Genomic DNA, 26994 nt, shown 5'->3' with positions numbered 1-26994 from the left:
TTATCTCTTATCTTTGGCAACATTGTTCATAAAATTAAAAATGTGGTTTACTGGACTGGGGCACTTACCACCGGTGCCTACTCCGCGGCCACGGAATTGCACCGACACTACATTAATTTTTAAAAAAAGAAAGTAAATGGATATTTTGTGAACATTATCCAGTGTAGAAATTAACAATTTATTTTAGTTGTTTTTCCATTGTTTATTATTGTCACTATCTAAATCAACGTTCACTCGTTTTAAAATATGATAAATAAATATATGTAATATTGTGTTAACAATTCAATACAACTTATGACCGTAGTCACCAAGGACTTATTTAATAAAAAAAACAAAATACATAAATAAATAAATTTAATTATTTAAGGCTGATTTAATTTAATTTAATATATTATATTATTTACGATTAAGTGTAGAAAAAAAAATAATTCATAAACAAATAATACATATTATTATGTTACACTAACAATATTATATTACTGGTTAACAAGTACTAAATGTGCATTAATCTAATAGAAAGTAAATACTAATTGAAAATTGAATATTGAAATGTTATTTTTTAGGCTAACACTACAATATTTACGTGACAATGATAACGTATACAATATATGCGTTATGGCAACTATAATTAACGTCGTATTATAGTCTGCTGGCTTCTATAAAATCTCGCCTAGAACGTCGTTCTGCTGTCTAAATAACATAATATTACATTTTAATATTAATAATAATATACTATTTCATATTATGAAAGGTATGGCAAGGACTAGATTTAGGGAGGATGGACAGGGGTCTCAAAAAAAAAAAACTTATGAGCTCCCTCAACCAAAAAAAAAAAGTACATTCGCTGTTCAGCAGTAAATTTCTCCAAAGATTTAAATAAAATAAAAACGTAAAACATAATTTTTAAAATAGTTGACTTATTCATTGTTTAATTTACTTAATTTACTAAGTCACTATATTGTATAGGCGCTGGGACCCTCACAACCCCTTAATCTGACCCAGCATAATATGCAAAATGTGGATGTGATCTGTTACGAATCAGTTATATAATAACATTGTAAACTTACTCTGACTTTTGGATGGCACTGCTCGCATCTGTGTGTCAAAACTGTTCGCTGTCTGGATCCCTGACATTTCAAAACAAACCATAATTCGTCAACCAAGTCTCTCCAAGTGGATCTTTGCGGTCCTATTCGCTGTTTCATGTTGGATGCGAAAAAATCAAATAAAAACAAGACAAAAGTAGTGTGATAAAAACGTAAAACTGTATCAAATGCATTAAAGGAAAAAGAACAAGAAATAAAACTAAATGATTACGACTTAATATTATTTTGTTTGAAAGTAATGTTCGCGTCAAAGCAGATGTAAAGACGTTTTGGTAGTGGAACGATTTACACGGTTTATTGTCAGTCATCATGGACCAGCAACGGCCCATAACGTGTTCAAAAATAATCCTCTGAACGTGGCTTACGGTTTTTCAGAATTATTGAACCCGTTAGGAATATATTACATACAAGGTTGATTCATCAAGTACGTTTTTCCATTTTTGTTTTACGATGATTTATAATAATTTTTGGAATTTGCATATTATACAATAAAGGCACACGTCATATAAAACCATGTTTTAAAAGGCTTGAGATTATTTGTAGGAGAATAATACAGTCTATTAAAATGGTCTTGCACAAATATAGAAAATATCAGTATTTTAAAAGATACTTTTGAAATTGTATTTAAATACAAGTACAAATACATCCATTCAGAAAGTATTTCAAATACTTTTAAGAAAAAGTATTTAAGATACAAATAAAAATACTTGGAATGTATTTGAATAAAGTAAATATATACTTGCAAATTCACCAAACTAATATTATCTAATTAATTAATTTAAATTCAAATTTTGTTTTTACTAATTTAAAGTTGTCATGTCACAATTTATTTTTAGGTGTTATTAGAAATATTCGTACAATTTCCTTAAATGTACAATGAAAAATCAAAATAAATAAAACTTGTTATATTAAAGCAATTCTTTAATATTAAGTTGACAGGTATGTATATAGTTAAATAGTAAACAATTCTTAATGAAATATTAATGTTTTTTAATAATCACATTCACAAACAAACCAGACATCGGAAGTAGGAAATATGGGTTATCAATTTTTATGAACGAAAAAATATTATAAATAAAATAGTGTAACAATTAAAAAAAAAACATGTAACAACTGACATTTTGCGTTTGAATTTTCAAAAGTATTTGATTTTCAAGTAAAAATACACCCAATACAGTATTTAAAAGTATTAGAGGAAAGTACCAATAGCTAGTGCAAAAGATATTAAGAATTTCAAAAATTAGATTTTCAATGGTCTGCACTACTGAAGGAAAAAAAGGGTGGGTCGTGTTTAGGGGAAATCACCTTTTATACATAATATATAATATAAAATATTCGTACATATGTATAAAGTTCAGACAAACGATAATGTTGTGTCGCGGCCGCTGCCGTTAACGATGTTTCTCGAATACCATGCTGTCGTTGTCGAGAACCACGCGTCAGTGATTCACAAATAAAATATTACGGTTGTTTGCTCTATGAATTTTACCTTTCAGTCGAACACGTTTATCCGGGTGTCGGTCGGATGCTCGTGTTATATTATAATATAATGTGTGTATACAGTGTGCACACGCGTTTATGTATACGTATATATTGTTTATTTTAAATATTATAATGTATTCCTTTTGCAGCCATTATGATGCCGTTTTCGGTATAATTTAGATAAACACGAGAGCACATTAGAATCTCATTATATTTAAATGGCTCTCCGTCTCGACTTTTTGATATGACTCGATGTCTGTGTGTGCTCTCACCTATACGAGTCACGGCTACGACTACACCGCGCGGACAGTATACGAGTATAGTACATCAGAGGTAGGTCTCTTCGTCGGGCCCGCAACGAAAGCAAAACTGTCTACACGTTAATGCTTCGTGATTTCCACAAATACTTAAAACGTTTCAAACTGCCTTTCATACCAGTGTACCATACCTAACGATGCGTTATCACGACGAGTCTGAATACATCTATTACTGTACTACAACTACCACTACAATACTGCTATATATAATACAACTACTGTATATTGTTATTGTTATTGTTATTATTATATATTTACTATTTACAAAGAGTTTAATAATATTCTGAGCCAAGGCACTAACAATACATATTATAGTAAGTAGTAACTACAACAACATAAAATTGTGTTTTTATGAGTATTCTATACGTATTTAAGACGTAGAAATTATAACATTAGCAATATGTTTATTAAACATACGTACGTATATGGGTTCCACGAACTTCCATTTAACAAAACGTACAATTTGATGAAATATTTTTAAGGACCAAACCAAATCTATTTAATAATTTTTAACGAATTTTTTTGTATTGCAAATTATTTTGTTATCCACGAGACTTCGTAATAAGAATATTATGAAAATTTCACTATTTTTATTCATAGGTACGCGTGTATATGTTTTGTCCTTAGTCGTAGTTAGTTTAATACACATAAATTGTATTCAAATCACTTCAATTGGATAAAAAATAAAATATGTGTTTTATAATATTATAGTATATTGCAGATACGCACAATACACAACACTGCAGTAGAATTCAAAAATGTTTAATCTATCCAGTTTGATTGTTCTAGAAATGTTTAATCGTTTTAATGTATTTTGTGCGTTTCATTATGTATCAAGAAATTAATTGTTGTGGCCATAATGCGTGGAAACCTAACATACAGACTAGAAACTATAATATTTCAGTAATGCAATAAGTACCTAATACTTATATGTTGTGCAATGTTTTTGAACATAATTCTTTAAGGTAGAACAATTTCCTAACAGTTAATAATGTAATTAGATTAAAAATATTAAATACAGCATAAAAATTGTTTTTTTAGCTACCTCGAAGGATTTTCATTACAATTTTGTACTGCAAATTTATAAATAAGTACATAATATATTATAGAATGTTTTCATGGTTTACATATATGTCGTTGGCATATAGTCAAATCAGGCATTTTATTAAATGCCTAGGCCATATAGTCAAAGAATTTAATGCTTATGAAATTTCACTATCCGCCTAGACGTTTGAAATTGAAGCATTATTTCAACTAGTTATGCTGTACACCACAGACACACACAAAAAAAAAAAAACACACATCATTGTAAAGTCAATACATTCATCACTTCGTTCAGAATCTAAAAACCCGCGGAGTCAGGAAGACTAAGATAAAGCTTTAAATGAAATCAATGATGCGAAATTGAATCCAGGTAAAACTAAAACTCAAAACCAATATTATTTATGTCGTAAATATGATCTGATTGAAGTAGGAAATGTTCATATTATTTTAAAACCAAAAACTAAAACTGAAAATATTATTTATGTTGTATCATATGAAAACTATCTAAATCGAAGAAATTTTGAAAAATCGTAGAAAGTCATAAAGCAACTGGTCATGGTGGAAGAGATAAAGTTGAGTAGAATTTAAAAAATAAATTTAATATCCCTCGAATAGGTAGCAATCCAAAATATATTTATTAATTTGTGTATAACTTGTAACAAAATAAAAATATATTTATATTTTTTTTTTTGAATACCTACGTCCTACATAGATTTAATGGTTAATATTTTGTTTAAATTTATTTTCATGGTGTTTGAATGTTGATTAGTATTAAATACCAAAGCAATATTGATTGACAAATATTTGATTAATATAGTTACAAATAAATTAAAAATTAAAAATAAGTAAGTATAAGTAAAGTGTATATTTTTTACTTAGGCTGTTGGTATTTTAAATTGTTATGTATACCAGATATCATGATATGTAATTTTTATTTATCTGTATTTAAATGGTCGATGTGATAAAAAAAATGTGTATTGTAGTAAGATGAATCAAATGAGAAAATATTTAGAGTAATTTTCTGTCTCAATCGTGGCTCATATTATGACATAACTCAAACTGATTTTGACATAATATCGATATTCTATGTATATATCACATAATTTTTATCATAATTTTTTTTTTTTTTTTGAGATACTTTAGCATTATAATTATAATTGAATTTTTTAAAACTCGTTTAAAGTGTATTTTATACATATATTACATATGGTATGCAAAAATTGAAAAATAAAATAATATTGTTATAAGTTATATTTGTATATTTTAGACTATTGTTGGAAATATAATGTATACAATACATTTTACGCAAAAATCCCTTAAAATATTTCATAGTTATTCATATTCTTGTCTTTCGTCGCTAATACAGAGAAACCTCTTAACACTGAACACTCTTGGTCACTGAAATGTTATCAGCTATTCTTTCTAGCCATTCAGATGGTTCAGTTTGTAGAAAGTTTGTACTTTATTCTAAAAAAATGTGTGATAGTGAAGGTGTTCACTATTTGGAGGAGTTAGTTAGAGGAGGTTTCATTGTACTTTTATTTGTTCTATTCTTAGCAGCTCATTTGACACTCTTACAGACCTCTTCATGCTGTTTACGTTACTTCACATTCTAACATAAACGACATAAATTAATTTCAAATGGGCCATTTAAGGCTTAATTTTTTTAATAGTTTGATCACTGGAAATTAAATTAACTAACTAAATACAAAAATAATAATTGTACGGTTTATATTAAAAATATTGGTATTATGGAATAGGAATATAAGATGTCATTCGTATATATCATAACCATCATAATTTATTTCAATTAAGCTAATGAAAATATTTCAAGTCCTGGACTTACATAACACAGAAAAAACTTACATTTATACTTAATAGTAATCAATAATCATTATCCTAATAGTTTCTTGTATTGAATACAACTCAGTGCTCCATATCACAATCATCAATATTTGTATAAAACGTAATAACTCTTTAAGTAATCAGTTATTCAGTGATTTCAGCAAACTCTAAAAGTTATTTTTGTAACTTATGTTTATTATCAAGTATTATGCTATATTATGACAACCTTATAAATATAAAATACACAAATGTAAGTTGATATATCTTTAAAAGTTTTTGCTGTTGGAAATTTAAAAAATAACATTTAATTACTCATGACAAGTACAGCAAAGAGATTATAGTACCACGTGTTAAGTAAAATTATTTACTTTAAACCGCATTATATTTTAATTTTACAGCTGATATTACCATGGATATTTCACAATGAAGCTTTATTTACACCAATTTATATTTTTCCTTAACAAAAGTAATAGATTAACACAAAACTTTATGTGCGTCGTTATTTGAGGAATACAAATTTTACTTCGAAATACATTTAAAATGTTTTGATTAGGTACCTATTGCATAAATTTACTTTAACGTGAAAATATGTATCAAAAAATTATAAAAAGTTAATGAAAAATGAACGGTGTACCCATTTTTAATTTTAGTTATTCAAAAACTATCTCTATAAGTGGTATATATTTATAGGTTTAAACTGTTTAAAGTACATTTGTTTTTTTTCACTGTGATAATTACACACTGACTCTGTCCTGGAGGAAAATATCCTGCTTAAAGGGCATTGATTTTCTCATATATATTTTAGGGAGATCGCACAGCCATTGTTCACGAATTTATCGCTCATACACAAATATTTACATATTTTAAAATTACAGGGAGATTACACACTCAAGATTGGATTTGTTCCTCATTCAAATACATTCACCATATAGAAAAAATGTTATCTTGTGTAAATGATTTAAAATGAATTAAATAGAAAACTAAATTAGTCCAACAATTTCGTATTTTTTTTTTACTCGGATTCTTCTTATTTCCGTTTTTATTGAAAGGTTTATAATATTATGTACTTACCTATTAAATTAATGATAATAGGTACATGATAATTTTCGTCCAAATTTGTGAAATTCACCCATCAATCTAATTAATAATGATCATGATCTATATAGGCTTATTTTGCTTAGCTTTTTTTTAAATTGTAAGTGTAATGTAGGATTTTAGAAGCATCGATTAAAGCTGCTATAAGAGACTATTAGACTTTAAAAGACTTAAAAACAATTAATATATTTTACCAACCTGTTCGATTTGTTTTATTTTCTTCCTGTAGTGATAGAATTCAAACATCGATACCATAATCGATATGATAAGTCCTACCAGAAGTACGGCGAACACTCCACCTAAACAAACGTACAGATATGTGGTATATACATAGGAACTATATTGTAATATAAGGTAATATTATCACCAAGATGTGACAAATGTATCGTGTAGGTATTTACATATATTTTTGAAATCCAGAGTGTTTGTCTTAGCCCCGGCCCCGGACCCTTCTGGTACGCACATGTCGTTCGGTGGCTTCCACCATTTGTTGTAAAGCATTTGTATTTCACCTTTTTCTTGCAGATCGAGAATCGACAAGGATATCTGGTCTTTCCACGGTGACCCTGATGAAATAAATTCACGCATAATAATATTACGCTTGCGTTTAAATATTATTTACCCAACACTAGTAAATTTAATCAAGACCAACCCATAGGTGTGGCTATTCCATATCCTTTGGAGTCCAGCAATCCATTTATTTGGGTCAGGTTACAGTTCCTCTGCACAACGTAGTCGAGCATCGTGGATTCCATTAGAAACGCAAAGTTACCTTGCAGAACCCTCTCAATACCTTCGTCATACGAAGTCACGAACACTGACGGTTTCTTCTTCTGCATGTACGCCCACATTTTCTTGTACGTTTCAATCATGGAGTCCTATGACAATGACAATAAATCAGATGTCTTTTAAAAATATAATTAAATTATCAGTACATTCAAGTGTTCTAATATGATAAAACGATCCGTTTCATGTTATTACTTATTTATAGTCATATTATAATAGGTGGTGTAATACCACGATACACGATGGTTGACAGTAAAAAAAAAACCGGAAAATATTTAGTACCTACTTACGAAATAAGATTATATGAAAATTAAATAAATATTAACATTATTTTCGAATTAAAATATAGGTACTTTAAATTTATTCCAACTACGAAAATAAGTATATAAATTCCAAACGTATATGATTAATATCTAATCATAAAATATACAATTTTAGATTCTGAAAGCAGCGATGATATTGTTTCTTTTGTCGGTCATTACTTTTTGGTGCTTAAAAGTTATCCAATATCCATCTTTGAGTTTGGATTTTAGCTGATAATTTGAATTGATCAAAAGTGAACAATTACTTATGCGTTACATACTTAAAAATAATTAGAAAAATTAAGGACCATAAAAACAGGTTTTTGAAAAAATCATTTTGGTTTTTATGTAGTTGTGTTTCTAAAATTAATAACTCATCTACAGCGTAAAGAGTTGAATATCGAATCAAATACTAATTTATATATTTTTAGATATGATATGATTTAAAATATTTTTTTATGCTATTTATAGGCATTTAAAATATTCTATAAATGTTGATAACACATTGTTGTCCGCGTTAAAAAGTTTGCAAATTTTATAAAACAGTCATAAGAAACAAATTAATAAAAAAAACATAATATATTACTACATCTTTAGAACTATGATAGGCTGGTTTAAATAGTAGGTATAACATTACCCTAAAAAATGTCATTGTAGTACCACTGTCCAATGTACCATATGCAATATTTGTTTGTGCAGCAAGGTCTTCAGCATTTTCAATCGGGCTAACCATTCTCTCCACTGTCAAAAAAGCAGCCAAATTTGCCGTGTATGAAGACACTATAATCAATGTGAAGGACCACCAAACACATCCAATTATTTTCGTAGAAATTGCCTAAAAATATCGTTAGCAATATTTCGGAGATTAATTATTTGAAAAACATTATTAAAACGCGTATCATTCATGTTATGTATGTATTTTTATAATTTAAAGTGATTAAGATAAATTATATTAATTTATTAGAAATTAATCACCCTTTTTAAAATTGAACTATATTTTATGATAGTAACAGTACTAATCAATTACGTTTAATACCATCAATTTTTACAATAAAATGGTAAGTACCTATTACGATTGGAATAGGTTTTTATTATTAAAAATTATTGTCAGCCATTCATAGGAAAGTGGTCATTTATCATGAATAAATGTAATAAATTATAAATGACATGTTTCAAAAATCAAGAAAATTTTATAAACTTACTCTTACAAATTACATTTCATATTTTATGAGACAAACTAAAAATAACAATAGTTCAATTGTAATTCTGGAGGAGGTTGGAAGCTACTCGTATGTTCCTGCGTCAAATATCGCAATCGATTATTATATAGGTATCCGTCAATTAAAAATCACGAGAATTCCACTGCATGTTCGTAAACGATGATAAATTAACAACATTTCGTAAAAAAATGTAATAGTAAAATATTTTAAACTTTAAACTAAATAAACCAAACCTTTGGACTTATGTCTGAACCTTGTTGCATGAGTGAACCAATGGTGAACCAAAAACTGTTAGAAAGAGTGAACCTGTTGATTTGAGGCACATTTGTTGCTAGATTGGGGCTGCTGAATAGCTTTCCGGAAGTTTGGTCCTCCCATTCGTACGGTGAAAATTTGGCAACAATGTACAGTGTAACTGACACGACCACGTATGCTATTAACCAGTAGATCCATACCTCCAGTGCCAGAGGGTTCATGAATGAAAAAAATTGAGCTGGTTGATTGCTGGGGACCTATTGAACATGGAACTTCGTGACTTATGAACAGAACAACGATATTAATAATTGTAAAAATATATCAATCACAATTTATATTAATTGCGTATCTTATGAGTATTGAGAATAAATGTGTTTTAGAAAGTCATAATTTATCCAACAGTATTAAAAATAAGTTATGTAAGTTTTTCACAGAAGAGTTGCATACAAAATAAAGTTTTAGAAATTGTTTATATTTAAGAGTGAAACTTTAACAATCTACATAAAAGATTTTACAATTAAAATTAACTAGGTGATAGTTTTAATCAACTCATCACATTTATAGTTTAAAGTTTGTAAAGCCTATATTATATTCATTTAAGGTTAAAACAATTATAAACTTTCAAAGGAATAATGTTTAATTCAATATAATGTTTTAACAATATATATATATATATATATATATTTTATTACTTAAGAAATGTATTTATTTATAACATGACTTAAATAAAAATATTTAAAATTACTATGGATCAAAGTTTAATTTTTATTTATTTATTTATCAAATACCAAATATTGTTATTCAAGTGCATCATGTTAAGTCAGAATGACAAATAAACGTTAGAAATTCACAGATTTTATTAATCAACATCATATTTACACTTATTATATTATTTCACCGATATATCTATATAATTACATTAATTTTAAATGAAATTATGTATTTGAATTAAAATAGGTACACAATGTGTACAATTATAACATTATAATATGATCTACCTTATATAATATACTGATCCCCAAGTTCATAAACGGCTTAGTGAAGTCAATAACACTTTCTCTGACGTAGTTAATGGTCATTGATCCAACAGCCAAGTCTGCTTTCTAAGGAAAAAAAAACATGAATGGAGGACTTACAAATGAAAACATTAAATCCGATAAAATTTATTTTTCCTGTTAATAGATCCATTATAGTTAGGAATTAAGGTAGTTACTAATTCTTAGGCTAGGTAGTAAACTAAATTGAAGTATTACATTAAAATGATATTTTTATTTATACAATGTGCTTGAGGTTAGGTAATATTTCGTAATATCGTTTACACTCATTTATATACATTACACATAAATATAACGAAAAAAAATATCGATGTTATTATAATATTTAAATGAAATAATTATATTATTACTATATTATAGTAATGCAAAGTGATTTGATTATTATATATGCACCTAGTTCATTGGCATGTAAATAATTTTTTTTTTTAAATTATGCCGCGGCAACTATGGGCCCATTGGGAAGGGGGTAGTACTGTAGGTTCTTATGGAACTGTAGGTTGGTTTTACACGTGGGTGAGAGTTTTGGCAGGATTTCTATTGGGGCACCCGTAGATTTCTGCCATGCCCCAGAGTGGGGGATGGCGGCACTTGTTCTCCGGACACCGTGACTTGCCCGGAGAAAAATGCCGCCCGATGGTCGAGGATCGAACCCTGTCCGGCTGAGCCACAGCCGACGCGGCAGACCACTCGGCCACCTCGTCCCCCGTAAATAATATTGTATTTAATACAAATCACAATATTATATTGGATATAATAATGTAATATGATTTTAAGCGTGTATATTATAATATAAACTATCCTAAAAATAGTATAAAATGCATACTGAGTTGTGATAGCTTTGTGAAAAATATATATTATACTTATACACAAGGATAATTAAATAACTATAATATGTATAAGTAATAATGTGATAAGAAACATACATGCTTTATGAGTTGTTCCACTATACCATTCCATTCTAATGTTACTGGATCCTGAGCACCGTACTTATTGTCAGGTACTAAATCCAAGATATAATCAAATCCAACTTGTTTAGCAATAATTTCTAACAAATCGACACAAAACCCATAAAATCTTGCGTTCCCCGTGTAATTTTTTTCTAGATGCATCATGACATAGGGAAATTCCTAGAGTAAAAGTATAAAATAAATATCTTATTAGTTATATGTATTTATAAAACACTATTGCACATAATTTATTACACGAATAATCAATGTTTATAGTTAACTTATGTATCTAATCTACAGTTACATATATTACAAGATTAATCAACAAGTCCTTGTCACTTTTCAGTAAATTATGTATTTACGTACTTTTGAATTGGTTTTAGTTAGTTTCAAAATACTTCAAAGGTATATAATAAATTAATTTAAAGTCTAGATTCTTGTTGAATATCAATTTTTCATGCATATATAAGTACCTAATTTGTATTATGTTATTTGCAAAATATTGTATTTTTTATTTTTACTACTTGCAAATGTATCTTACGTATTGAAAGCTAATATTCGAGAGTTCATTAGCATAATAGAATCTAAATGTTGTAATTGAAAGGGCCCGTGCAGAAACAAAGAAAGTTCGTTTTTATTCATACACTACAGTGCCGCGAGATCGATTAGGTGTGCTGCCAGAAATGTTTGATACTTGTAATTATGCTAGTAAAAAATATTGAAAACAGTACTTTATTTCATTAAATGTATGTTGCCGCCAAAACTTGTGAGTGCCGAGAACCAAAAAAAGCTTGAGAATCACAGATATAGAAGGTGATATATATATCACATTATTAGTATATTATATTTTAGTCTATTAGCTTGTTTTAATTAAATGTAATGGTCACTATAAGAAAATGAACATGAATTATAATTCAGTTTTTCCCAGTATATTAGTTTAATTAGCATTATCTCCTAAGTGTCTATAATTGCACTAAGTAAATAGTATATGAATTACAATACTTAATATTTAAATATTTAATATAAATTTAAAAATTTTGCTACATCGATGTTGAGCTTTCCGTTTAACCTAGTTACTGGTATGTATATATGTCGGGGTGATCTTAAATATCAATCGGTTTTCAGATGGTGTCGAGAATCATGGTATACAGTACACATATTAATATGATACTCTAAAAATTAGATGATTTCGAATGTAAATTCGTATTATGTCCATCCAACGGGTTACGTGATAATATTGAATAGCTATAGTGTTTTTAATCTCATGATTTAAGCGTTGAATATAGAGCTCACTTCAAAAACTGTGGCGATTATCAAAAACGGAATTACAGTCGTCGTACATAACATAAAAATTATGTTATATTCTGAGGAAAATTTCTAAAAAATATGGTCATCTAAACTGCACCTAATGCATTATATTTCGTGTTTATTTCACCGTTCATCACGATGTGTTAATATGACATCTGCCAAACCGTGGTAATTCCATTCTCAAATATTATCTGGAATTCTCATTTCACTGTTTTTTTTTTTTTAATCCTATTATTTTTTATTACTTTTATTTGACTACGTTAGTGTAATGTGAACGTTTATTTGAATAATTACACTCTATGTTGTTAACAACAGCTATAAATAATTTTAGAGTGAATTAAAATTTATGATACCATGTCTTATTCAAAATCTTAAGTACGCATTAAAGAATATTATCAATATTAATTAAATATTGTAGAGCACCCGTGTGTTTAGGTCGATAGACGATTTCGGGTAAAAAAAAAAAAAATAATAAAGAATGAGAAAACGCCAAAGCTTCAAGTATTAGAAATCAAAAATGAATTCAACTTTGGTTCAATACTGACTGAAAATAATGAACATTTCGAAATGATACTTTCACGAAAGAAATAATTTATGTCTGTATTCATGTAGAGATATTTTAATCTTTGAAATTTTTTTGTATATAAAGTAAATAATATTGGGTTTTAGCTGTAATCATTTTTTTTTTTCAATGGAAATAATCGAATACGTTGTTCAGAATGAACACAACTTTAAATTGAAACTTGTAAACATTAATGTATAGTAAATGCGTGTTCTTTTACAATATACACGACAAAATTATACTGTAAGTATAATAGTTTTCAAATTTAATTTATCAACCTCTAATAATTTTCCATTTTGATTACAAAAAGGTTTGTACTATTTACATAATATTAACATATATTTAAAGTTGTTACAAACAAAAATGACGACACCTAACTTTAAGTTAAATTTTCAAAACATAAAAAATAAACATACCATTACTCATATTTACGTATAAAAATTAATTTTAATAATTTGATAGCCGATAGGTAACAATTATTTCAAATATGTATATTAAATTTTTAATTAATTAAACTAAAAATTTCTATTTGATTTTTTTTAGTTATGCTATTTAAAAAAAATAAGCTAATTCATACTTAAGGTATAATATTATATTTATGACGTGATGAGTGTTATTAATGGGAATATTTTAAGACGAGTGGGTGTTACCTAATTATACTTGAATATAATATAGTTCTAGCCAGTTTATAAATATTTTTCATAGTGTTGGTAGCTTGGGTTTAAATTATTATTATTTTGATTTTTTTTTTATCAAAGAACAATATTTTACTAAGATAAAAATAAATTTTTTCGGTCTCAAAATGTTTTTTTCGTAAAAACAATAAGTACCATTAGAATAATTTTGAATTATTTAAATACTTGTACTATTATACGAAAGTGCTAGTCTTACACATTACGAATGTTTAAATAAAACTTTTAAGTTTTGACTAACATAATATTTATTAAATATTAAATAATTGTGTATTTTATATTCATTATAATTATAATGATATAGTAAATTACATTTTGAAAATAAAATATTTCGTAATAATTACCACAATTGTTACAACTACAAGTGTAATATTGTAAGGAGCTGTGTCGTGAAAAGCAGACATATCTGTGATGTTTACGCCAAGTCCAGGTGTCCACTCTCCAACTTTTGCCAACGCATGTTGTTTGAGTTTCATTAAATCTAATTTAAAGTCTGTTCTTTGGCCATTTTTGAACTGTATCGGCCCAGTAAGTCCTTTTATCTCCACCTAGTTTTTTTTTTTTTTTTAATTAATTAATAAATTAAATATATAACAATTTTGGAGGATTAATGTAAAATCCTTTAAAGTCAAATTTCCAAAAGCGAATTTTCCGTTAAACGAAATATTGTTGGTATCCAAATTTATTTGATTCTATTCAATGAACTTTTCTATGATAAAAATTATTTATTTTGCACACCTGAGTTTGTAATATGGAAATTTAATTTAATTTATTTATAATAAGTTTGTGGAACTGGCCGAAATCCTTTATTATAAATTTCATGTGAAAAAAAAACAACTTATTTTAATAATTTTTAATATTTTAATTAAAATACACACATGAAGAATAGATAAATTTTTATTTTATTAAAATTATTTACAATTTGTACAATATAAGTCCTAATATAGCAAACGAATTTGATAGGTAGTTAATAATGGTTGATGACAGAAGATTAACATTTATTGGTTGGTATTTAGCAGTACTATTTGACCTATTGTTGAACATCAATCAGGATTTTATATTATATATAAGATTAATTTTTTAATTATTATTTTTATTTTATAACTTTCAGCATATAACAAAAATAGTTCAAAATGAGTTTAATTAATACGTATTTATAAATAGTATTATATTATATTACTGAAATAAATATAGGTACATTAAATTACTCAGGTATGTATATATTATACCATTATATACATTCTAAAACAATTTTTATATTATATATTTAAATAGATAAAAATAATAATGTGTATATTATGATATATTAATTTTCTTTTAGAAGAGAAATTTAATTCAGAGTATTTTTCAATTTTTAGGAGCTAATTTTGATTATTTAGATTTTTGTATCAGTGAATTATTTATCTCAAAAATTAATTGATGAACTGAGCTATAATATGTGTAGATAAATTGTATATAATATATCAAATATTCCATTAGTAAAATATTAGACACTCGCTTTTCTTATAACTTGTTAATTAATTTAATTCTTTAGCAAAACTGGCGTGTTAAGTTTTTATGAAATTTTATAAATTTTTAACGATTTGAAAAGGAAAATGTTAGGTTTTTGATTAAAATCCCACTAACCGAATTAATGTAGTTTATCAAACTGGATCCGTTACTCCAAGGAATTTCATCTTTACATGAAATATTTGGATATTCGAGTATATTGTTTTGTTGCAGAGCGCCCAAACCGACTGCTAAAACTTGAACTGAATCATATATAAGAGCTGGTTCACACTAATTAATTAAAACCGTTAAAGTATGAACATGACATAATAATTATTATACCTTCATTCTGTAATATTATTATTTTAATTATAGAATTTCACATTATCCCCACAAACCTGTGTCAACATAAACTTGTTGATAGACTGATTCTTTTCAGTGGAATATTGTTCCATGTGTTTGAGTACTTCTCGAACACCGACATCTTCGATGTCCACCATTCTGAATGTAGTTAAGTTCACGAAATTATATTTGAAATCTTCTAAATCGAACATTTCCATATCCTAAATAGTAAATACGACAAAAACATACTAAATCATATAGTTGGTACCAGCCATTCAAATAGTACATGCTTATTTATCCATTTTTTTATTTTAACTAGTAAATTGGTCAAATTGTGTTTTTTTTATAAATAAATGTATTTACAATCTGTAATATAATAAAATAATAGGTAAGGAAATTTGAAATTTTTTTTATAAGGTTTGGAGACTTGAGTGAAAGGTGCATCCATCATCCATTATTGACACTACTTCAAACTGATGTATTTTTTTTATTTAGCGAGGCCAATTTCGTTTTAGTTGATGGGGAGGGATATCCGGGAGAGTCTGGAGAGGTTTGAAATTAGTGGGTTTGGATGATTATTTGTTTTAGAATGAAATTTTTTATAGTGTGTTGAAGCGAGGGTGTGAAGAGTTGGAATGTTCAGGTATTTATGGATTGTATGATTACTAACATTCCAAGGTGCATTTGTCAGAAGACGGAGACTAATCGACTGAAAGGATTGGAGAAGATTTAGGTTTGAGTTTTTGGTTGAGCCCCAGATTTGAATACCATATGTCAATGCAGGACGAATTAATTGTTTATATACAAGAGTTTTGTCACTAAGTAATATTTTTGAACGGAGAAGTTGATGAAGTTTATGTAGTTTTAGATTCATTGATTTTCTTTTGGTTTTGATGTGAGTGGCCCATGTTAATCTTTGGTCTAGATGAATACCTAGATATTTTACTGAATTTTATCTAGTGATAGTTTCGTTATTGAGGATAACCGAGGGGTAGTTATTTGGTCGAAGCGTAAATGTGATATGTGATGATTTGTTTTCATTTATTTTTATTCTCCATAGATTAAATCATGAATTATGGTTTACAAATTAAAATTAAATTATTGAGAATTGGAGGGAGACAGTTCAAGATAGAGACAGGTGGCGAAGTGTAGTAATGGCGGCAAAAACTCTTAGAAAGTAGAAATGCCTTTAGAAGAAGAAGAAGAAAGATTTATTTTGTATGATGATTAGTAATTTCAATTTAAATATTTGAATATTTTAAGGGTTTAATTTTTTTGAGCGATAGGAATTATAGTTTTTTAGAATATACGTGTTTTATTTTTATTTATTTATTTTATTTTAGATTCTGAGCGGAGCGAGGAATGTATTGATTTTACCATGATGGGTGTGTTTTTTTTTGTATCTGTCAACACGTTTTTTGGGCCAGTAAAAGTGCTTCAAATTTCAACTTCAGTACCTCGTTCAATCAGAAAGTGATGCTAGTTGATACTTTGATGGGGTCAAAAGTAAAAAATTCTCAATATCTTTCTAAATAATTGGGATAAACAAACTAAAAATTAAGGGAAAAACGGGAAATTTTACGCACAATCAGTTTTCGAGAAAATCGATTTTGGTTTTTGATGTAACTTTAAAACAAATGACCATAGGTATATGAAATTTTCACCGAATGCTTATATAATTATATTCTATCCATCAGACAGTTTTCAAAAAATGTTCGACTTAAGTTGAACTATTTATAAGCATATGCAATTTTCGATCATTATTAGTTTTTTTTAAAATTAATATCGAAAAAAATTTATTTGTTAGGTAGAAAGCTTGTAAATGTAATAAAAGACTCTTAACATATTGCTACAATAGCAGATGAAAAATAAAAGCTTTTTATAAGCATTCAAAGTTTGAACTTTGAAAAAAATACGTAAAAATCACAAAAATTCGATAATTACTTTAAACTAGATATTTATAAAAAATTTCCTTTTTAAATCCAATATTTGAAAATGTAATACAAGATTCTTTACAAGTTTATCAATCTTTATCACAAAAAGAAATGTCTAACATAAATTCAAATTAAATTTTTATGAGCGTTTGAAATTTAAATTTTTACAACATTGGGTTTTCACTAGATTTCTCATTCGGCGATTTTCTTATTTTGGTGTTACTCTATAGCAAATGATCAGATACTTCAAATTTTCACTTAATTTTTATATAAGCATTTTCTGTATTTAATACAATTTTCAAAAAAATTTCAATTTTTTTGATTTGTTTTGAGCTGTTTACTGACATTTTAATTTTTCAACTTTTTTAGTTTTTTTTTTTATAAATATCGATAAAAATGCATAGTCACGATTTTTTTTTATAAGGATTTAAAGTTGACATTTTGACTAAATACTTAAAAATTATAGCAATGTTCAAATATCTTAGATGGAAATTCATAAGATTTTTAAAAATCTCTAATATATCCTAGACAGATAAACCGTCTCCACTCAGACCCACTTGTAACCTACTGTTTAGCAAAGTGACATCCACGACTTACCAGCTTTCTTTTAAAGTAACTTTAACCCTTTCGTATGAAAACTGCAGATATATTATAATATTGAAATTTTACTTTCATATAATATGAGATGATAAAATTACGGATCATATACATCAAAGCCAATAAATAACTAAATAGATACAAAATAATTAATTAATCGTACTTACAAATGATGTAAAAAGATAATGAAACTTGTAGTCATTCATTTGGAGTTGTAGTATCTATATTATGAGAATAAATAACGTCGAATGAAAACATAAAAATATTAACATAAAAGTAATTAACGATGTAAACGGAATTTAATCGTTTGACTTACACCTCTCAGAAAATGATCTACATGTTCCGATTTTGTATCGACCAGCATATTATAAATCTCCATGTTTTTGATCTCATTCAGTACTGATCTGTATGTATCTGGTGTGGCATGTCGCAAGTATACTTCTACCGTTTTTCTGTCAGGCACGGTTTTCATGAAATCTTTCATTCTAAATAAATCTGAAATAGCAAACATCGATTGTACGAACGCACGATTAAATGTGTACTTACATGACGTAATTGTGATTGTATAGAAGGTTTATGTTTTATTACAACAGAAATATAAAAATAACCACAGGCGTAAATTTGGTTAAAAATCTAGAGAGGGGGCTAGAAATATATATTAACACCTATTGAAATAATTTATAATACTTACAAGTTGAAAAATACTTAGGGGTGAGGGAGATTTCAAGAGTTTTGAAAAAGGCTAAGTCACCTAAGCCCCCAAATAGGTAATGCAATATTGTTGCACAGAAATGGTTAGTCCCAGAAACTAATTAAAAAATTAAATTGTTTTATTATATATATATTTTTTTTTTTATTGATCTTGAAATTTATATAAATAAATTTATGCTTCGACAACACAGGCCACTAGTGTTCATTTTTTGTAAAATACAATTATATAATAATAAATATGTTATATATCTTAAATAATTTTACAATATTTTATTTTTTTATTAGAATAAGCTTCGGCAGCGAAGGCCATTGGCTGTACAATATTTTAGTTGTGACTTACAGTAGGTTTATCATTTTTATTGTTTTGAAAAATTCTATTGTGTTGGATTAATTTCCAGGGTTTGGACCTAGACTTATTCCGATGTCAATTATTATATTATATTATACAGGGAAGCAAATGACTAAATATACCAGTAATGTTAAAACCCGGTTTGAGTTTAATAAATCAATATTAATTATGTTTTTACCGTATATATAATATACATGTATAATGGCATTTATTATTTTTTATTAATTTGTATTCGTAATATTTTTAATTAATATAAATTAAGTATATAATTATATAATCTTATGAGATTTAGTTTTTAGTTAATAGCTGGGATTTACAATTATTTTTATCTTGGTACCTAACTTACTTACTACCTTTTGTCCCCAGGGCTCAACTTAGTTGATTACTACCTGTTTTTTCTCAGGACTCAATTTACCAACTTCAAAATTTACCAAATTTATCATGGACCCAATTTACTTAGCCCCTACAGGAAGTGGTAACTTGGAGTCAAGTGATGCGTCATGTATTTCCGATGTAGGTTATTATAAAATATAACTAATAAATAATAAGCATAAAAGCCTGTGCATTAAATCATTTAAGTGTTATGTTAATATGGGCGTTGAGCGAGCAGTTTGGAATTAAATATTGGGGTAATTAGATGGTGAACGGTGAAGTGTTGAAAATAATTGAATGTTAGGAGACAAAGTTTGTGGTTTAATGTAATTCAGTTAATTGACAATTATTATTAACTTCAGAGAAAAAATTAAAATCGAGTTGACACAAACTAAAATGAATCGTAATATCATCGAAAAGCAAATTCATTAAAATTTTAGTACGAAAATCACGTTACAAGGTACATCGTTCATCGTGAGTCAATAACTGCAAAATAATTATACTAATTATTTGTTGGATATAAAAATGTAATGAACCATCATTAATAATTAATTTTAGTTGCATCTTATGAAATAAAATTGGCTAAAATTACTGCCTACCTATTAATTGTCATATTCAGTAGATTATCTCAATAGAGAACTTAATAATGAACAACAATTCCTATTACTAAGTTATACATGTTTTAATGATAAAACTTTACTATAGTGCAAGACTGTCTTACTAAAAACAATACGTATCGAAGTTTTAAACACATAGTAAGACAATGTAATTTTTGGGATTATTCTAAGGAGTTCAGAGAGAGAGAGAGAGAGAGAGAGAGAGAGTTCAAAAATTGTTGTGTATGGTTTAAATTTTGTACCATTGATAATACGTAATACACAATCACTAAATGTTCAGGTTAATAATTAAAAATTTTATAGCATACTATTTTACCGTAATCATGTTCATATATAATGGCCATTTTCGTCCAGTTTAAAAATGATATAACGTCACTATAAGCTTGGTTCAGGAGACTTTGTTTTGGATACAAATTGATCGATAACCTTTTGGGGTCCATTTCTAAATCAAGTCTAGCTTCTATGTGTGGTAAATCCAGAGTGTCGCACATAGACTGTAGATGTGATGCCAAGTAACTGTTACTCGGGCCGAACAGAGCTGCGATGCCGAGATCGAGTTGGCTACATGCTATTTATGTTTAATCGATTAAGAAACGATGATAATATAATCGTCTTAATTTTGTAAGTTACCGTACCTGTTTTAATGGTGTAAAAACTGTCATCATGTGGTACGTACTGGATATCGTAAGATACTTGGGTGTGTGGTAAGAGATGTGCATCGCGGTTTATTTGATCGACTGCAAATTTAAATGCTATTTCGAGGCTGCTATTGATCTGGTCATGTGTAAACAACGCTCCTAAAATTTAATAGTCATATATTATGTAAGGTTCAAGGAAAAAATATTAAATTATATTAAAATAATATACTCGTAGTAACAGTATTACATAGTTTAATATTGAGGATAATATTTTAACCATAATATTATTTATCGGTTGTGAATTTGAATTCTATAAACTATGCAGCCTGGCATTACGTGGTGTTTATCCTTAGTACTAATGTATTCTGAGGTTAAGCATCAGCAGGTGTCACTAGTTTCTGGATGGGTGACACATTATATAAAGTTTAGTAACCACATTAATATATACGTGTTCTAACCAATCACACGCTTCCTTACAGTAATAAACCTACTAAATATCCCAGGATAATTACTCCAGATATTGAAACTTGTAGAAAAAAATATTTATAATTTTTTATACCTTTATGCTTAATGTAAATTTTACTGTGGGAAAAAGAAAATGTATGAATAAACAGTAGTTATTTAATATTTATATCACATAAGATCAAAATATTTAGTAATTGATTTGTTTCTGTCCATAAATAATTAAGTTGGTACATACGTCATATCCAATTAAAACCCCTATAAGATATTACTCAATTTTAACTTCACAAAAAGATGGAAATAAATGCGTCAAGTTCATAGTTCGAATAATAAAATTGAAGTCTTGAACCAATGCTGCTGTGCAAATTTTATTATTGTGTTACATATTATATATATATATATTTATTCTCTAGTGATATATGATTATACTTGTAAGTCATATATAAATATAATATTTGTTCACATTTCCATATTAATTTATATATTTTTCGTTTTCATAACTTTTTTTATGGAAAAATTCAAAATCATTTGTAAAATTAACATCTAACAATTCTGAGACCACTTAACTTGCTCAACCGCAAGAAAAGGAAAAAAAGGATAGTAACCATAACCACACTTAACGCTATGTTATAAGTTTGAATAAAGCTTTATATAGAGTCTTTAAGGGTCGACTTATAGTGTTGTATATATAGAATAAAAGGAAAATGGTGTGAATTTGCCATTTTGTAGTGTGATGAGAAATCGGATATGAAACATTAAGAGCGTAATTTTCCGGACGATTTTCCAACTCTCTGACTGGGTATTGGCCGAGTTCCTGTTGTAAATTGAAATGTCCATTACCGGTGTCTGAGCCTTCTTTTTATGAATAGGCTGCTGATATGTTGGAATAGTCAGTAAACGATCATAAAATATGTTGTCAAGCCCTATTGGTCTGTGAGCATTTGAAACCCTAAATATTGTGTTTAACTCTTACAAAATATTTATAATGTTAATTGAAAATTGATTTTCATCTAAGCATAATATTTTATTTCATTTACGATTCGATTACCACGCGTAAAAAATTTATATAAAGGAGATGGTTTAAAATATATACCAATCGTTAAATAAATTATGTGCATATACTAAGAAAAGTAACTTTATTTACTATAAAGTACACAATATCTGGAACGAATTTAAGAATAATTTCTAATAACACTTTTTTTTAATTACACTATTTTTTTACTAAATTATGAGTATAGGTATTTAATTATTTTCCTGTCATAGGAAAGGATGAATTTAATTGAATCAATATTATTATCTTTTGTTAGAATTATTATTATCTTAAATCATTTTTGCACTATCAAAATTGTTTCAAACGGTTGTAATAAATTAAAAATTTACTCGATAAAAAAGATAATCCTTGTATTAATATATAAATTTATTGTTATTTTTATTTCATTTTTTATCATATACTATTATACACACAATCTGTTAATATTATTTTTCAATAAGCGTATGTGATGGAGGTGACATGGCTTGAGTGTCAGGAGATAAGGAGCCGCCCATCGGAGGCACTTAAGGTTAGGATGTTAGGCTAGGATTTTAATGTGCTAGTAAGAGAGAGGAGAGAGTATACAAGATTAAGGGAATAATGTAGAGATAATATTGTTATTAATAAATATTATGTAATATAAGACACAAGTTGATTATTGAATCTATTGATATAAACCATTTTTATTAGTAAAAATTAATTTTATGAAGTTTTATAATATTTTTTAATTGATATTTATTAACAAATATATTTTAATAACACATTTTGAATTTTAACCTTTGACTCTTTGGGGCACTATGACTTAAAAATCAATAACATTTGTTGGGAATTTGGGATACTGCACAAGCTAAATCGACAGATTATGTAGTTTGTTTCATTCAACATTATATTATTACGGAAAAAGTTAAAAACTAAGCCAACAATAAAATGCTTTTTTATTTTATACCAGAATAGACTTTCAAATGTCGTGACAGTTGGTTTTATTGTGTTATATTTATTTTTTTTTTCTTTTGCCATAAAAATAAGAGTATTGGAAAATGTATTTCAATCCCAGTTTGATTGTTAAAACCATCTAAGACCAATTGGAAACATTTCTTTAGTTTTGATGATAAAAATATATATCGTTCGTTCGGCATAAAAACGTTTTTAAATTGTAACACTAAAATTGTACAATTAAAAGGTCACATTTTACACTATTGATCATAATTTAATATTTGATATGGCTTTTTTTATATAATGATGTCCTATATTTGGAGTTTATTTAGTAGTATTATGCTAAAAGTGCTTTAATGAAACCTCAAAGTCTCAGCTAGAGTAAACGTGTTTAAGCTGATATCTATTCAATTTCGTTTTTTAGAATTTTTAGAATTCAATTGCAGTTGTAAATGTTTTCCAATTTATAATAAAATTATAATGTAAAATTGCATATTCCTGCAATTGTGCGTATCTTTTACTGTAGATTTTTTAAAATTCGAAGAAATAATAAAAAAAAAAGCAGGTAAGTGGGTATCACTCTGCTGTACATTGGGGGGGGGGGTGGACCTCTGACTAGGGTAGGTTAAATTTGAATGCAACGATAGGTATCATTGTATACGAAAAACGATTCTGAACGTAGACGGTTTATCTGTATAGGATATATTATAGATTATTAAAAATTTTCAAATCTTAGATTTAAAAAGAAAATTTTTTATGAATATCTAGCTTAAAATAATTTTGTGAATTTTCGTGATTTTTACGTATGTTGTCAAAATTAAAATTTAAATGCTTGTAAAAAAAAATGTGACTATGCATTTCTTTTATTTTTCAACTGCTATTTTAAAAATATTTTAGGAGTCTTGTATTAAATTTTCAAATCTTAGATATAATAGGAAAATTTTTTATGAATTTCTAGGATAAAATAATTTACGAAATTTCGTGATTTTTAAAATTAAATCATATAAAGGAAATGCCAATCTAAATAATTTGTGAAATTTTCAAGTATCTACGACTTATACTTTTTGAATAATAACAAATATTTAAAATCGTTTGAGGATAAATCGTTATCGTTACGCAATTTCGTAAAAATTTTAAATTCAAACGCACTTAAAATTTTTCCTATAATGATGTTTCGAGTTTTCTCTATACCAACTTGAAGGAAAACTAATAGAAAACTTAGTGTTGTATTTTTAATCCTTAGTTATAAACACAAAAAATTTTATGATTTTTCAACTTCAAAATTACTTGCAAATTTTCGCATTTTCGACAGATTTCGTAAAAATTTAAAAAATAAACGCTTATAAAAAAAAATTGTGACTAACGATTTTTAATTTTTTTTAGCTACAATAAGAACAACTCATAAGGAACCTTGTATTAAATTTTCAAGTTGTTTTGGTCGTCCAACATTCTTTTACCGGCACTTCGAAAAAAAATTCTCAATAAAAATTTCAGTGGTCTATAAATAACTCAAAAAAAGTCAAAAATTTGTGAAAAAAATTAAACTGTATATAGATAACACTAAAATAAACATTTGTTTATTTACAAGTATTTATAGTGATTAGTTTTTGAATTACAACCATATAAAAAAATCGATTTGGTCGAAAACTGGTTTTGCGTGAAAATTCCCGATTTTCTGTAATTTTTTTTTGTTTGCTTTTCTCGATTTTTTTGAAAACTATTGGAAAATGTTATTGACCTCTATAATGCACCAAGGATATTCATTTTTACATCGGAAACCACCACCAAAGTTTGAAATTGAAGCATTATTTCGAATAGTTATGCTGTACACAGACACACAAAAAAAAACACACATCATTGCAAAATCAATACATTCATCACTTCGTTCAAAATCTAATAATGTGTTTATACTATTTTATCGAAATAATGACAAACTCATATTATAGAGGTAATCAGAACAATATTAAAATTTAAAATAAAACGTTCCATCTACTCGATTTAAGTATGAATTAAATTAGGAATTGAACGAACTGCAAGTATATTATGTATACACTGTTAATAATTTAACTTTAATAAATAAATAAAAAATACTCTTAAAAATGCTCACCTATTTTTATTTTGTTCGATTTCAGTGTTCGAACTAACGACCAGCATATTAAAAGTTCCAAAATTAAAGAGTTTCGATGTTGTATCTTCATTATTTTTAACGATCTAGAGTCGCGACTGTAACAAAGGTTATTAGTATTGTGAACGTATGTTATGTAACTACACTATACAGAACATACCATATATATATATATTATATTGGACGACGTTTATAAGGAATGATTCTCAATTTTATAGTGCGGTGATTGCAATTATCTTGTTTCACCGTAATACTGTGGAAATAGTATATTATTATATAATGTTCAAAAGGCCGATCACTTTGCGTTCTGCTGAATAATATATCGATATTATGTTAATATAGAATAATATATTATTATTATTGATGACGACGATGGAATAGCAGAAAACAAAAACAAAATAATACTGAAATACCAATTACAATATCCGTTGGAAGCACGTAAACAACATATTAATTGGGATGACGAATTTCGTCGTAAACTGATGCAGTATCAAACTGCATAGAACTGTTCATACAGCCACACAAAATACATACGTCGTATCATAGATGTGCTCAATTCGCGGTATGAATGTCGTTCGAAAAACAAATTCGACAGATTATTATTACGTAGTTACACATTACAGTTGGCTACCATCTGATGGTATAATAATAAAAATACTACTACAACTAATAATAATAATAATAATAATGATAATACCTAATTATTACAGTTGTCGGTGATTGTTTGGTATAATAATATACCGTAGAACGGGTCCACCGCAATGGACTTTAACCCTTTAGGACACGCGGTATCACTGCGAGCAGTTTTACGCGTAGATACACTTGTCCGGCTTCACGAGGGTATTCGGACGTACGCGAAGGGGTAGTCAAATATACATGCAGTCACTCGGTCTGACCACCAGAGCGCTCTTTACGGAAAAAAAAAACTTTTCCGAATAATATTCGCGATCGTCATCGTGTTTTATTGTAGCTTAGGTAATTGATTGTTTTCACAGCGGCTGCAGTGTATGTGCGTGCATTTATCGGTAAATATAATACGACTGTCCTGCTGCAATTCTTGAGTCGGGTATAAAAAATAAAAAAGGGGGATGCAAAAGTGTGAAAAAAAATATCATTTTAAACGTCTTATTGATGATCATAAATATATATGTATATATTTTATTTTTTGAAGAAAAGCAAATATCACCCTTTCCCACAATTTAAGCACTGGCACTGTCCTTTTTTAGCAGTCATAATTAATCGCGAGCAGACAATCGATGACTGCATTATAAGTATGACGTATATGACGTGACAAGTATGGTTCGGATTTCAGTATGTAAAGTGCATTACTTTTTAGGTGCTCTCAGGACAATACCCTCCAGGTACATATAGTTCGTTTCA

At 27.5% G+C, this 26994-nt stretch overlaps 1 protein-coding gene across 3 annotated transcripts; it reads right to left on the bottom strand.

Annotated features, from left to right (window-relative positions):
- Positions 1-283: 283 nt before the first annotated feature.
- On the bottom strand, positions 284-26395 carry LOC107166470 (Eye-enriched kainate receptor). Of its 3 annotated transcripts, XM_015515144.2 has the most exons (19): positions 26312-26395; positions 25775-25867; positions 25597-25712; positions 21062-21223; positions 20743-20994; positions 18694-18872; positions 18545-18598; positions 15903-16067; positions 15643-15795; positions 14361-14564; positions 11431-11634; positions 10451-10555; positions 9431-9709; positions 8615-8812; positions 7542-7767; positions 7291-7455; positions 7088-7188; positions 1068-1196; positions 284-690 (listed from the first exon to the last, which is right to left on the bottom strand). In XM_015515144.2, exons 3-19 carry the CDS (start codon positions 25685-25687, stop codon positions 640-642), a joined length of 2718 nt encoding a protein of 905 aa, XP_015370630.2. In that variant the 5' UTR covers positions 25688-25712; positions 25775-25867; positions 26312-26395; the 3' UTR covers positions 284-639. The 3 variants fall into 3 exon arrangements, with proteins under 3 accessions (XP_015370630.2, XP_089080525.1, XP_089080526.1); XM_089224399.1 differs by lacking the exon at positions 25775-25867 and having other exon boundaries at positions 26312-26381; XM_089224400.1 differs by lacking the exons at positions 14361-14564; positions 15643-15795.
- Positions 26396-26994: the final 599 nt, after the last annotated feature.

This window comes from Diuraphis noxia, unplaced genomic scaffold, assembly GCF_037042655.1.
Source record: "Diuraphis noxia isolate RWA-SAM2 unplaced genomic scaffold, SU_Dnox_SAM2 contig0003, whole genome shotgun sequence".
NCBI lineage: Eukaryota > Metazoa > Arthropoda > Insecta > Hemiptera > Aphididae > Diuraphis > Diuraphis noxia.
The sequence above is the reverse complement of the archived record's forward strand: the minus strand, read 5'-3'. Positions and strand labels throughout refer to the sequence as shown.